Here is a 14,980-nt window from a genome sequence, read left to right as displayed (position 1 = left end):
CTTTGCCTGTTCCTTGGCGCTCCCCATCCACTCAGTAGTGGGACAACCCCTAGGAAAAGGCTTCATTACTCATCGTACAGGTCCTGTAATGCTGAAGGTGGGTGCTTGTCATTCTGAACATTTATCTTTTCTGGTGCTGGAAGGCTCCACGACCAACATTGTTCTGGGCAGACCGTGGCTGCTTCAACACTCCCCCATTGTGTCTTGGGCCTCCGGATAAATCTGGTCCTGGAGTTCGCAGTGTTTCCAAGGATGTCTGACTCTGCCTCGTTGACATATACCTCCACCTGCTACAAAATCTTTCCCAGTACAGATCAATGTGACAACAATTGAGAGTCCCAACATTAATCAGTCTGTATCCGTTCCTCCTGAGTACACTGAATTCACGGACGTCTTCAGTTCGACCAAAGCAGCCCAACTCCCACCTCATCGCCCATGGGATTGTTCGATAGATCTGCTCCCAATTTCTCATCATTATACTGACGATATCCTCATCTACTCCAAATCCCCAGGTGAGCACCACCGACATGTGCAGTTAGTCCTCCAGCACCTCGGAGAACATCACCTCTACTTGAAAGCTGAAAAGTGTGCCTTCCATCTCCTGTCAGTTCACTTATTAGGCTACTGTATTGGACCTGAAGAGGTGCAAATGGACCAGGGGAAAGTTGAAGTAGTACAGTCCTGGCCAACACCTACTACAGTAAAGGAACTCCAGCGCTTTCTTGGCTTTGCCAACTTTTACCATCACTTCATAAGGAACTTCAGCTCCACTGCCGCTCCATTAACTGCCCTTCTGCACATGAAGCCTAAGAAACTACCCTGGTCACACGAAGCCGCCCATGCCTTCCAAACCCTCAAACTGGCCTTCACCTCCACTCCGATACTTCGTCATCCAAACCCTGAGCTCCCTTTCATTGTAGAAGTCGACGCCTTCACCACCGGCATCAGAGTGGTGTTGTCTCAATGCCAGGGCCAACCTCCCAAGCTTCATCCTTGTGCCTTTTTCTCCTGCCAGCTATCGTCTGCGGAAAGGAACTATGACATCAGCAACCGAGAGCTTCTTGCCATCAAGTTCGTTTTGGACGAGTAGCGCCATTGGCTGGATGGTTCCAAGTACCCTTTCCAGGTGGTAACTGACCACCGTAACCTCAAATATCTCTGGGACGCAAAGACGCTGAATCCTTGTCAGGCGAGATGGGTACTATTCTTCACCAGATTCTGCTTCTTGGTAACCAATCGTCCGGGATCCAGAAATGTCAAGGCTGATGCATTATCACGATTACACTCTCCAGAACCCGATTCCACCATTCCAGATCCCATCTTGCCTCCCACCATCTTCGTGAGTCCTATCCGGTGGGCCCTGGATGATGAAATCTTCCAAGTTTCCGTGGCAGACCCTCCTCCGGCCGAAAGTCCACCCAACTGCAAGTATGTACCAGCCTCGCTCCATCATTCCCTACTCGAGGCTGCCCACCCCTCTCCAGGCTCTGGTCATCCCAGCATAGCACAGATCCTCTCACTCCTCCGCAACCGTTACTGGTGGCCTCAGATGTCCAGATATGTTCGACAGTTTGTACAAGCCTGCCCTGAATGTGTTATCTCCAAAACTCCCCGACATCTCCCAGCCGGAAATCTTCTTCCCCTGCCCATTCCTCAAAGGCCCTGGTCCCACCTAGTAGTGGACTTCATCACCGACCTGCCTTCTTCTGAGGGGTTCACCTGTGTCCTTGTGGTAGTAGACCATTTTTCCAAGGCCTGCCGATTGGAACCGCTGAAGAGCTTACCAACTGCCTTCAAAACGGCGGAGACCCTTTCCCATCAAGTGTTCAGGAACTTCGGACTCCCGGAGTACATAATATTAGACCAAGGACCCCAGTTAATTTCGAAGGTATGGAGAGAGTTCTTTTCACTCTTGGGTGTGTCAGTTAGTCTCTCTTCTGGTTATCACAAACAGACGAATGGGCAGACGGAACAGAAGATCCAGGAGATCGGCCGCTTTCTCCGGACCTACTGTCATCATCATCAGGATCACTGGAGTCGCTATCTTCCCTGGGCCGAGTATGCACAGAACTCTCTCCGCCAGCAGACCACCGGCCTCACTCCATTCCAGTGCATACTTGGCTTCCAACCTCTGCTGTTCCCCTGGTTAGGAGAACCATCTGAAGTCCCGGCAGTAGATCACTGTTTTAAGACTAGTGAGAGGGTCTGGAATGCGGCTCATGTCAACCTTCAGCAGGCTGTAAGACGGCAGAAGAGCAAGGCCAATGTCCACCGCTTGGATCCACCACCATACCATCCTGAGCAGAAGGTCTGGCTTTCTACCAGAGACAGTAGACTCCATCTACCATGTCAAAAGCTAAGTCCTCACTTTATTGGTCCTTTCCTTATAGTAGAACAAATTAATCCTGTCACTTATTGTTACTTACTGTCACACCTCCTTCGGGCTCTCCACCTCCCTCAGTGTTCCACTCCTCTTCTCCTGACTTCTAATTCGCCACACCTGCACACAATCAGCTCACTCATTAAGGACTGTTTAAATAAGTCACCTTCACTTCAGTTCACTGTCAAATCTCACTAAGGACTATAGTTTGACCACGCTGCTCCCGTGCAGTGTAAATTTATTGAAGTTTATCAAAGTTTGAAGATTTACCTTGTTGTTTGTTTTGGTTATCAGGTTTCTCTGCCTGATTCTTCCTCCTAAGTTCTGTGGACAATATTATCTGGATACTCACCTTGCTGATCCTTCATCTTCCTGAGAAGTCTACTTACCGTTACTTACCTGTGTCATCCCTTCTGTGTTTTGATCTCACCGTGCATTTCCTGTAAACCTTTTGTGTTCTCATTAAACGCTCTCGCACCTGGTCCCAAAAAACTAAACTTGTGTGGATTGAATCCATAACACATATATAGCCATACATCACATTTCGGTAACACTTTATAATAATGGTCTGTCATTAATAGGTAACTTTGCAGGAATGAATGCAGGACAAATGAGTAGTACTACATTAACACTTTAGTTACTACTGTTAACTAATATGGAAACACGATTAACCAATCAGTAAGTAATAGTGAACTGATGAGGTAGTTCACTGTTAGGTAATCAATAATTACTGAATTTGATTTGCCTCATTGAGAACTATTAACTAACTATGGCTAATTTAATATAACTACTAATTAATTACTAATCAAAACATTAACGTGTCTAAAATGTGAATGATAATGTTTTTATTGGGATCATGAAATGCACCTTCAGAGAAATATGCACCTCACGTGTGTTCTTTGCAGGAATTAATTTATGAATGTAGCTCTCTAAATCAAGGCTACAGTGTCTGCTAGAGCAGTGTTTCCCAACCACTGTGCCACGGCACACTAGTGTGCCGTGAAAGATTGTCAGGTGTGCCGTTGAAAATGATCAAATTCCACAAAATAAATAAATGCATGAAAAAAAAAAAAAATGTCAGGGATCCAAACTCCTCACCTTTCAGAGAAATTCGCCATTTTGAAACCATAATCGGTCACTTTTGTGATTGTGAAGAGCAATGATTAATGTGCAAAAGTGATTGATATTTATACGCGTTAAGGGTTTTTCACATGACTCGTGTCAGCGCTGCAGAATACATTGAAGCCTATGAAGTGACGCCACTTTACACCAAAGTGTTTTTCACACACACATTTTTGCTTCACCAATAATGTCTTTGAGAGTACTAAGCAACAAGAAATATTTAAAAACTGTCCAAATTTGTGAAGAGACATTGAATGTCTCATAATTTCTTTTAATTAAATATTACCTTATCGTTTATGAATATCAGAGACCCCAGTTATTGAACTAATTAAAATTCACCAAGAAAACGCTTAGACTTAAACATAAACGAGTCCTTTTATTAATTTCTGCTATCAAAGCAACTGCAAACTTTTTTCTCTCTTCCAAATACGTTATCAATGTTTATTGTGCACACCTCCCACTTTTTTACATGGCAAACTTGTAAAATCGCCCCTCTGTGACGCTTTCTGCAACTCGTCATGTGGAGGGCAATGCGCTGTTTGACGCTGGCGTTGAACGGAGCGTTGATGCCTCGACTCAACTCATGAGAAATGCGCTTTACAATGACGAAAGAACATTATTGAAACTCAAAATTATTATTATTTGTCTATTATTGTGGTCTTTTCTGATAAAAGCCATGCTCAGCAGTTTAAATAAGCTACTGTATGAAAATGATACCGTAGATCTGCTTTGTGTTTATAATTCTTATACTGAAGTCAGTAGATTTGTAGCCATGCAAGTTTTAATAAAGGAGAAGGTAAGGACGTTATTGAAACTCACTATTATTAGACTATTGTTGTCTTTTTGGATGAAAAATAATGCTCAGACTGAAGGAAGACTACAGATCTGCTTTGTTCTTTTAATACTTAAACACTATAAAGTCTCTTGGTAGATTTTGGTCATGAACGACTCAAAATGATTCACTGACTCACTCATAGCACATAAGACGCTCATTTGTCGCCACCTAGTGACATTTCCAGAAGGGGTCACTGAACTAATCAGTTAATAAAATTGAACAAATTTGTGAAACAGAAGCAAGCCTCATCAAAATACTTTTTATTTTGCAGCTAATTCTGCACAATTGTAAACTTGAATAAACTTGAATCACTAAAATAGCTGGAATTGGTGCTTTTAGCTTATTCTTTAAAAAAAATATCCCCAGAAAAAATGTTCGTGGACCACTGATTGTCTTACCCTTTTTGCCCCTCATGAGTTTGCATCCCTTTAATTTGTTGTGGCATTGCAAGAACAAATCTTCAAAAACTGTTACATTCATAAATTAATTCCCACAAAAAACGCACGAGGCGCATATTTCTCTGAAGGCGCATTTCATGATCACGTTCACAATAAAAACATAATCATTCACATTTTAGACACATGTTAATGTTTTGATTAGTAATTAATTAGTAGTTATTTTAATTTAGCCATAGTTAATAGTTCTCAATGAGGCAAATCAAATTCAGTAATTATTGATTACCTAACAGTGACCTACCTCAGTCATCAGTTCACTATTACTTACTGATTGATTAATCATGTTTCCATATTAGTTAACAGTAGTAACTGAAGTGTTAATACTACTCATTTGTCCTGCATTCATTCCTGCAAAGTTACCTATTAATGACGGACCATTATTATAAAGTGTTACCCACATATCCGTATAAGATAGAACAGATTCTAGAAAGTTTTGAATCAGCAAGAACAGAGTTAACCGGAAACATCATACTGCACTGCTTGGCACCATTGTGTCATTTCCAATAAGACAGGTGCAGGCACATATGAATATGAATTCAGCAGGTGTGAGAGACCCAACTAAGTAGTTAAAATCATGCTGAAATGGCTATTCTCTCTCTCCCTCCCTTTCCCATTTATATATCATTGACATATAGTCACATTCTACAATTCTTCCTCATTTAAATGAAGCCCCTGTGGTGGCAAAACAACCCTCCCAGGCTGTGTTCTAAGTCATTGCACTTTATTGAGATTCATTACAGAGAAGCCTTGAAATCAGTCTTAACTCTGAAATCCCCTGAAGAGAATGAAGCTATATGGGTAAAAAACTATTTTTGCAGCATTTCTCAGTGTATTGTTTGTTGTGGAACCCAGGGGTGTAATAGATTCAGCATAAGATGTTTTATGCAATACAATGACAGTATATCATTGTGAAAGACTGAGATCAATTGTGAAGGGAAAATGGAAGAAATGCAAGCCAAGCATATACAGGGAGATGTGGTAGCTAAATCTTTCATAAGAGAAACCTTCATAAAAGAGTCAGCATTTCAACTCATTGTAAATTTTCTGCATAACTTAAACAACTGCAGTGTGCTGAGGCTTTGTACTTTAAATAGGAGTAATATATTTTTATGTTTAGGGTAAAAGTCAGTGTTGATGTCAGAGCTGTGGTCTTGCAGTTAGCAAACATGCTCTGACACATTTGCTTGTACAGTACCAGGTCCAAAATGTTTTCTGATTCTTTAAATCAAACCAGACTCGGAGGTAGTCAGAAACGCATTTGTAGTGTAAAAGCTAATGCATCCCAGACAACAACAAAAGGCCAGCTACTCATCTAGCAATCAACCATTGTGCTAAAACCAACACGATCACAAGGAAAATCAACATGTTGCTTCCGAAGGTTCCTATTCTACCATATGACTGACAAGTCCCATCCACCATCAGACATTTTTGCATCAATTCAAATGTGATCACCTTTCCCTCTAGCACTACTTATAGCATGCTACATGAGCAACCTCCGAGACACAGGTTCTGGTCCCATGGGAACCAGGAAGTAATCGTGATCACATAAATAATGGTAAGAGCGATATAGAGGTTCCATTTGTACTCTAAAATTAAATTTTTACTCCACTGACAGTTAGGTTTAGGGTTGGGGATTGGGTTAGGGAGTAAACTTAGTAAAAAGACATTAACGTTGAAAGTATTACATAATTTACAACAACAAGTACAACTAGCTTTTTGCGCCACTTTGTGAACATTTCATACATGTGGACATGAAAATACGTTCAACAACTATTCCTGTTTCTGCCACTGGCGGCAGACCAATTTCAGCAGCAGAAGATTCAACCTACTGCCAACAAATTAACAGGGTGATCAGTCTGGCTAAAACAAGAATTTAAACTTTGCCAGATATGTGTGGCTTTCAAAGAAATAAATAAGACTGCACAGAATATTTTCCGTATGTCTAACATCAATGCACTAACACAGATCATGCGTAGCACGCACATTCGAACTGGCTGATTTAATACAAGTCATTTTTACACCTAGTATTGACACAAGTCTGTCTCGCCTGAAAACTTGTGACTTGATCACCTGAGACAGATGTTAATACCAGGTATAAACAGGTTCTTTATTGCATATTAGAGTGATGCAAGTTCGAATTTTGCTAGCAACATTTCCTGATTCTGTTACCTATCCTTCTACTCATTGTTTTTTGTCCTCTCTACAGTAACTATAAATAAAAGTGGCATGTCACATGGCAACAGTGCAGACACAGGGAGAAACACTGAAAGAGAGAGTAGGAGACATAATGGAGCCAGATGTGAGCACTTATTAGTTATAAATGAGTTATACACACTCTGATGCATGATAAAGGATGAAAGCCGGAAGGTATAGATGACTGGGCACAAACCTGAGGCGTCAACCCGTGGCAGATATATAGGATGGGAATGTTGTCTGAGTCAGGTCCTTGATCCACACACAGATCTGGCCTCAGGCTGTTTCTCAGCTATACAACACAAAAGACACAATATGAGAAATCACAAATATCAGGCCTATTTCATGCTGCAAAAACCGTAGAGGAGTAGACGGATTAAGAATGCATAAACCATCTCTTTCTCTCTGTCTGCTAATGGCCAATATGTTTGAAAATGCCCTGGAGCTCAGTTTTACTTTGTCTCCATAATAGAGCAGTTAAATACACTATTCCACAAAAGAATGCCAATTAGCAAAACCGCTCTGTTGGCCTTGGATTATGATTAATTAAGAAACGGCTGGTTTTAATATATCGGGCCCTGAGTAAGAAAAATATTTTTTATATTTATAATGTTATCAAAAACAATTTAATCTTGCGCCACACTCATGCTGCCTAAAAATTAATTTCACACTCAACAATAGAAATACGATATACATTCATATACATTAGATATAATATATAAAACCAAGTTTTTTGCTATTACTTTTTACCAACTGGTCCCAAGGGGATTTTTAATGGATGTCTGCAGTCAGTTCCCCTCCTAGCAGAGTAACAACAGGTGTAGTATGTAATTAACTATGGACATGTTCCTCTAAGTTTGAAACGAGAAGAGTCCAAATACATATTTTCTTGATTTCTAACAAAATATCTACTGTTTTATAAGTTAAAAACCTAACAAACTTTTTTTTTTCCAGAAATATTGTGCTTGAAACATGTGCTTGTATTATCTTTCTTTGCATTATACAACAAAATATCAAACCAAGTGGCATTTATTCCAAACACATTCATATATTTTTAAGTGTGGCTTTAGTGTACAAATTCCATTCCTTTTGTATTTAGACATAGTTTGTACTCACTACACCATAGGCGATTGTATCTGTGTAGGTTCTCATCTCAGAATAAATATTCTTCAGGAACCAGCTAAAGGGCTTGCACTGGAGCCTCTGTCTGAGAGCTTTTCTCTCTGTGATATCACCAATATCGATCCCTGAGTTCTGCACACACAAACCCCCATACACATGAGCATAAGGGAATTCATTTTTAGAGTGTAGGATCAAATGGTTGGTTAGAGCATGCTATTCTGTGTCAATGTAAATCTATCTCAGTAATTCAGAAGTTTAGGGTCAGGCTCTCACAGGCTCTGTGAATTAAAGTAAAGTGATACTATATATGCAGCAGTAAAAATGGCATTTCAATGCATCTCTGTGACAGCTCACAAGTGAGAGCTCATAAAATGATGACTAGATTAAGCCAGTCTGAGACATTATCACTTTTCAACCCCTAACATAAATCACTGTAACTTACAGCCTTGAGAGGCTTATTATTTTTACCCTTATGTAAAAATACCCTTAGAGGCAACAGCAGTACAATAGAAGACAACAATGCCCAATAAGTAATTATATTTATTCATGAAAAAACAATAATATATAATTATTAAACTGAGATTTAGTTAATTAGCCCAATGTTAGGCTTTTTATGACTACCAAGCAATTCAGCACATTAATATTGAATTTTTGTTATGTGCAGTCTGAGTTGGAGTCAAGACCAGATCATCCAAGACTCAAATCAATACCAGACCCTCTAAGACCCAGACCAAGAATAAATCAATCGAAGCCCAAACCCAGACCAATAACAGACTCTCTAAGACCCAGACCAAGAATAAATCATTCGAAGCCCAAACCCAGACCAATACCAGACTCTCTACGACCCAGACCAAGAATAAATCATTTGAAGCCTAAACCCAGACAAATACCAGACTCTCTAAGACCCAGACCAAGAATAAATCATTCAAAGCCCAGACCCAAACCAATATCAGATAAAAAATAAAGCCTCTGAAGCCCAGATCCAGACCATTAACAGACCCTTTAAGACCCAGACCAAGAATAAACCATTCGAAGTCCAAACCCAGACCAATACCAGACTCTCTAAGACCCAGACCAAGAATAAATCATTCAAAGCCCAGACCCAAACCAATATCAGATAAAAAATAAAGCCTTTGAAGCCCAGATCCAGACCATTAACAGACCCTTTAAGACCCAGATCAAGAATAAACCCTTCAAAGCCCAGATCCAGACCAATACCAGACCCTCTAAGATGCAGACAAAGAATATAACCATTTGAAGCCCAGATTCAGACAAATACCACACTCCCTTAGACCCAGACTAAGAATAAATTATTCAAAGCCCAGACCAATACCAGACCCTCTATGACCCAGACCAAGAATAAACCATTAAAAGCCCAGACCCAGACCAATATCATAACAAGAATAAACCCTTCGAAGCCCACATTCAGACATATAACAGACCCTCTAAGACCCAGATAAAACAAACTATTTGAAGCCCAGATCCAGACCAATACCAGACCCTCTAAGACCCAGACCAAGAATAAACCATTCAAAGCCTAGATCCAGACCTGTGCCAGACTATCTAAAACCCAGACCAATAAACCATTCAAAGACTAGATCCAGACCAATATTAGACTCTCTAAAACCCAGACCAAAAATAACATTTCTGAAGCCCAGATCCAGAACGATACCAGACCCTCTAAGACCCAGAACAAGAATAAACCATTCAAAGCATAGATCCAGACCAATACCAGACCCTTTAAGACCCAGACCAAGAATAAACAATTCGAAGCCCAGATCCACACCAATACCACACCGTTTAAGACCCAGACCAAGAATAAACTCTTCGAAGCTCAGATCCAGAACAATACCAGACCCTCTAAGACACAGACCAAGAATACACTCCTTTGGTCCAGATCCAGATCCAGGACCAGGACCTAACCCCAAGACCCAGAATAAGACCTGTTGGTCCAAGAACAATGTTCACAAGATCAAGACTCCAACTCACATTCACAGATGTGCATTTCACATATCTGTGCATTTTACACTTTGTAATTTACAACGATTTTACAAGGTTCAATCATTGATCATTCTAGAGCCTATTCCTAGATTCTTGAAGTGTTCTTGGGTGCTACAATGTCTCCCTTTAGTTTACCTGTGAATAAATAATGAGTTTTGTGGGGTTTTCTACCTGTTGTGGAACATTCCAGGCCATGTAAACATGGCTCTTGAACTCGTCCATCCACACCTCCGCCACTCTCAATGCGTTCCTACGCACATGAGTTGCTAGATCTTCTGTGTACGGCTTGTGGGCACGCTCGATATGAGCTATTCTGGAGCAGGGCATGACCTCCACACTTCCTCCACACAGCCATACCTGATCATGCACAAAAAGGTTTAAATCACACACAAGTTTATTAAAAATGATTAATAATCTTATAACAAGGCTAAACCCATCTAGTTCTCAATGTCCTTTAAAATCCATTACATATTCTAAAAAAAAATAAATAAATAAAAATATCACATACCAACAGTGCTTGTGATTTATTGTGAAGCATGCAAGTTTATTTAGCAGAATAAACCAAATTACTGCAAAAAACACAAAACAAAAGCAAAGACATGCTCTAAGAATTAAAATCTCTTTTATTGCACTTCAATAGAAAAAATGCTTTGTAGAAAAACAAGTGAAAAACTACAATTCAAATCAAGGACACTAAAGTTTTACAGTAGATCTCTTGGTTAAAAACACCCATTGTGCTTTTAGAAAAACTGCTGTTCATATACAAAACAACACAGAGGCATTTTACTGCACGCCAAGCAGAATGCCAAAATAACATAATTGGAAGCTTGAACGGACCATTTAATTTTCTATAATACAACATATTTCTCTGACACACTGCTGACATTATGAGCAATTTAACAGCGCAGTCACCGCCTGGTGTGTCAGTAAAGATGCGAGAGGATCAGAAATGCATCTGTTTGCTTGTAGTGCTTTAATGTATTACACATTTATTTAATGATTTACCCTGAATTAGTGAATTTTTTGCACCTTTAAATGAAGTGTGTATACTTTTCTGTGTGTGTGTGTGTGTGTGTGTGTGTGTGTGTGTGTGTGTGAGAGAGTGATTCCATGGCTTTCTTACTCCTACTGCACTCCTGCAGAGCTTTTAAAGAAGAGTTATCTCTCTCACACGGGATCAGCTTTGTACATCTCTCTAGTAAATCTTCACTTTGGGATTAAATAGAACAAATGCCAGCATGGTGCACTTCGTTCAAACTTTCACACCCAATCCAAAAACACTTTTATTTAGACCTGGTTTGGTGAAATATGAAATGAAACATTTGGTATGGTAATTTTAGTGCAACACTGCCTTCAATGAATTTAAATACATCCAATCAGCATTAATGAAATTAATGGTATATGGACATTCTATGAAACCTGTTTTTTTTAGTTTGATCAAGTGATTTTAAAAGTAAATATTTTAAAGATTTTAGTCATCCTATCAGACAAATAATGTGTTAATAGATTGCACTTTGCCATTTCAAGCAAAATGAATACATTTTAATATGCTGGAATATAATTATGCTTACAGAAAGGTAACAGGGCTGACAGTAATAGGATTCACTGTTTAATTTAACATTACACAGTCATGAAACCAGAATATGTTTCTTAGAAAGAGAATTTAACGCTGATATTTCTACAAATATCCACTTTGAAACAATCTGTGGTTTACTATACAAAATCATGGTAACAGGGTTGACATTTTAAGATCGTCCTCTACTAACAAACATAAGATGAAAGACTCGTTGGGCAGGATTCAACAGAAAGTGGACAGATGTGTGTTGCTCCTATTTGCCTGTAGCATAATGCATTTGCATAATCATTAAAAACAATCCCAATGATCCATGACTGAGCTGTCTGTTCTCTTGAAGCATTCAAAATCATTTCTCACATTTGCATACAATACCTGCTGCAGACAGAGATATTCACACGGCTTTGATCCGCAGACCGAAAGTGTAATCTGTTGCACCGTGACAAATTTTGCAAGCATGAAATGTGAATCAACTCGCATTATACTGTCTGCGAGCCATTTAAGATTTGGTCTCTTTACAAAATTTATACCACCAAGAGTGATCTAAAATATCCAAAGTACAATGCAGCTGTGTGAATACTATTTATATTGCTCTTACAGTCTGTTTACTGTGAAAAAACTCTGGAAAACTTGAACACTAACATTAAAAACAGATATTTTTTTATTGCCTTTTTTATTTATAGGCTTTTTGCCCATAAATAAAAAATGAGCAAAGTTGAGAATTCAACCTACCAGCTGCACATTACCTGCTGTGCTGAAAAAACTCTGACAAAAACAGACATGTTTGGTTTCGTAATAGAAAAATGATGAAATAATGCAATATGATCAATACAAGCACAGTAGGGATGGTTTATAAATGCAAAAATATATATGTTGATATTTTTCAGCCTTTTGATTATATTTAATATACAACTTGATATTTATGTATTTGCAATTGGCATAAAATGCTTTAAAATATGTTTTTCAGTCAAAGCAGTTCAACCAAACAGCCCCTGTAGCCAATAATATTCAACATAATACTAAAAAGTCAGAATATTTCTCTTAATGCTCTCATACGCAAGTCGAGAGACAAGGAGGGATCATAAGGACAGATTGTCTTTAGGAAACTTAATGGCCAAATAACAAGCACATCGCCAGCAAAATCATTACAAATATATTATGAATATTTGATATATTGCCCAACCCTATAGCACACCTGTTGTGATTTATGCTTACACTTTAACTCACTTTAGCATGAAATTCACTACCACTTGAACATTGGGTACCATTTTGAGTTTCCAGTATAATTCAACTTTAAATGAATTAACAACTAGTTAGAATGTCTCTAAAGGGTCCTAATTGACAGGGTAATTACTCTTTACCTGGAAACATTTTTACATTCTGTGGCAATAGATCGTAAATAAAGCCATGCTGACATCTGACATGATCAACAAAGGTTTTCATTCTCCATCATTGATAAATAGATCCCTTTAGTGAGAGCTAAGAATAGAAGAGCACAGAAGCAGTGACCTTTCAGCTTGCCTGACATGGTGCTATTATAGAAAACTGTTTATCAAAACATCTGACAACATGATAGCAGAGTGTTAGATACCATCTCTAATACACCATGGACAAACATATGTGTACACCCAAACAACACACCCATATGGGCTTGATGATCATTTCATTTAAATACTACTGATATTAAAAGGGAGCTGGTCCTATCAGAGCTGCAGTGACTCTTCTGGGAAGGCTTAGGCTCCTAGAGATGGAACCTCTTAAGTGAATGATTTGGAAGGCTCCACAATCCATACAGGCAACAGCAAACAAATTGCAATATGCACAAGAGACTCAACTCAATAGGTTCCAACAGAGTTTGAGGTTAGCATGTTGCTAAGCTAATGATTAGCCTGTCAGACACAAAGAGGCCCTAATAAGCATAAAAATATTTAGCAAGCACAAATATTGGTTAAAATTGTCCATTTGAAATTAGATAATTGTTTGTACTTAATGAATTATAAGCATATTATAATTAGAGTTTAAGGTCAGCATGTTGCTAAGCTAATGATCAGCCTGTCAGGCACAAAGCGTGACATCTTTCTGAAATCAGCATGATGTCCTAAGCAGTAGAAAAAAATCAAGCACACACAAATATTGGATAAAATAGTCTATTTGTAATTAGATTAGATGAAAATTATTTTATAGATTGTTTTCGGTATTGAAATAACTATATTTATAATTGCCATTGCTCTCATTTCTCTCAGACCTCCAAAAACATGCTCTACAAAAGATAGAAAACTTTTACATTTGTTGTCTCCCTTTTTTGGGAATTTCTTTCATAAAACACTGAGGAATTGCAACATTTGTGTGATGTTGCATTTTGAGATTGAGACAAAAAGAAGCTCAGATGATGAGCGCATTGTATTAGGTTGTGGAGAGACAGCTGTCTGAACAGATGTTGAGGGCCATTATCCCCACACAGTGCTAAATCCCCTTGCACACGTCCCTGCCACTTCCTGAGACATTTCTATTTTCTCTCTCTTCACTGAAGCCTTCAGCGATGCAACCAGAAAAGAAATCACAATAGTTGACCGTGTGTATGGTGGGGGGTTTGATCTACTTGGTATTGTAAAGGTGCACCCCGCATAAACTGATTGCAGCTTTACTAGGCCAAATCACAGTAAGAGTGTATGTGGGCATGAGCGAGTGAGTTGGCGATTTCCAAACTGCATTTTGTTCACCCTTAAAGGGCACATCGGAAAGGGGACGCCACTCGAAGTGTAGTTCCAAACAAAAGAAAGAATATGTATCTTTTCACAAAGGATCCTTCCACAAGACTGTTAGCGAAGGGTACATTCATACAGTAATGCCATGTTCCCATCAGAGTACCCACTTCAAGTGCTCTGCCCTTTGAAGTAAGTAGGGCATAGGGATGATCACTTTCGATTGGAATTTGACCAGTGTGTGAGAGTGTGTGTTCTCTGTGGCGAGCTCCATTCACAGCCTGGTCTTTGATTCTTGCTGCAGAAGCTAATTACAGAGCTATCAGGTTTGACAGAGGTCTTGACAGGGCCCGTACATGTGTAATAGTCATCAGTTAGGACCCCACCTGTTTGAAGCAAGATGCTTGTTTGGCAGGTTATCATTAGTGAGACTTAAGTGTGCTCTTCTATAACTGTGTGCGAGATAAAAATCGGTTGTGCCATTCAGAAGTGAATTTGAATGCCTTGTAGATTCCAGTCCAATTCCGGAATTTTGATTGAATTTGAATATTATGTTTATGATATATTTACTGCAAGTTTAGTTTTTAAGAATACCTT

The 14,980-nt window shown here is 39.1% G+C and overlaps 1 protein-coding gene across 2 annotated transcripts in view; it reads right to left on the bottom strand.

The window, feature by feature from the left end:
- Positions 1-14,980, bottom strand: part of galnt18a (UDP-N-acetyl-alpha-D-galactosamine:polypeptide N-acetylgalactosaminyltransferase 18a) — a 75,455-nt gene that overhangs the window by 13,061 nt on the left and 47,414 nt on the right. Inside the window, exons 7-9 of one of the 2 annotated variants that reach the window (XM_051689800.1) lie at positions 10,280-10,465; positions 8,102-8,239; positions 7,182-7,277 (exon numbers count right to left, since the gene is read on the bottom strand). In XM_051689800.1, the coding sequence (XP_051545760.1) occupies positions 7,182-7,277; positions 8,102-8,239; positions 10,280-10,465 (420 nt within the window). The remainder of the gene's footprint in view (positions 1-7,181; positions 7,278-8,101; positions 8,240-10,279; positions 10,466-14,980) is intronic. The other variant, XM_051689801.1, reaches the window with a different exon arrangement.

Source organism: Myxocyprinus asiaticus, chromosome 46 (assembly GCF_019703515.2).
Source record: "Myxocyprinus asiaticus isolate MX2 ecotype Aquarium Trade chromosome 46, UBuf_Myxa_2, whole genome shotgun sequence".
NCBI classification, from domain to species: Eukaryota; Metazoa; Chordata; class Actinopteri; order Cypriniformes; family Catostomidae; genus Myxocyprinus; species Myxocyprinus asiaticus.
This window is presented reverse-complemented; position numbering and strand designations above follow the sequence as displayed.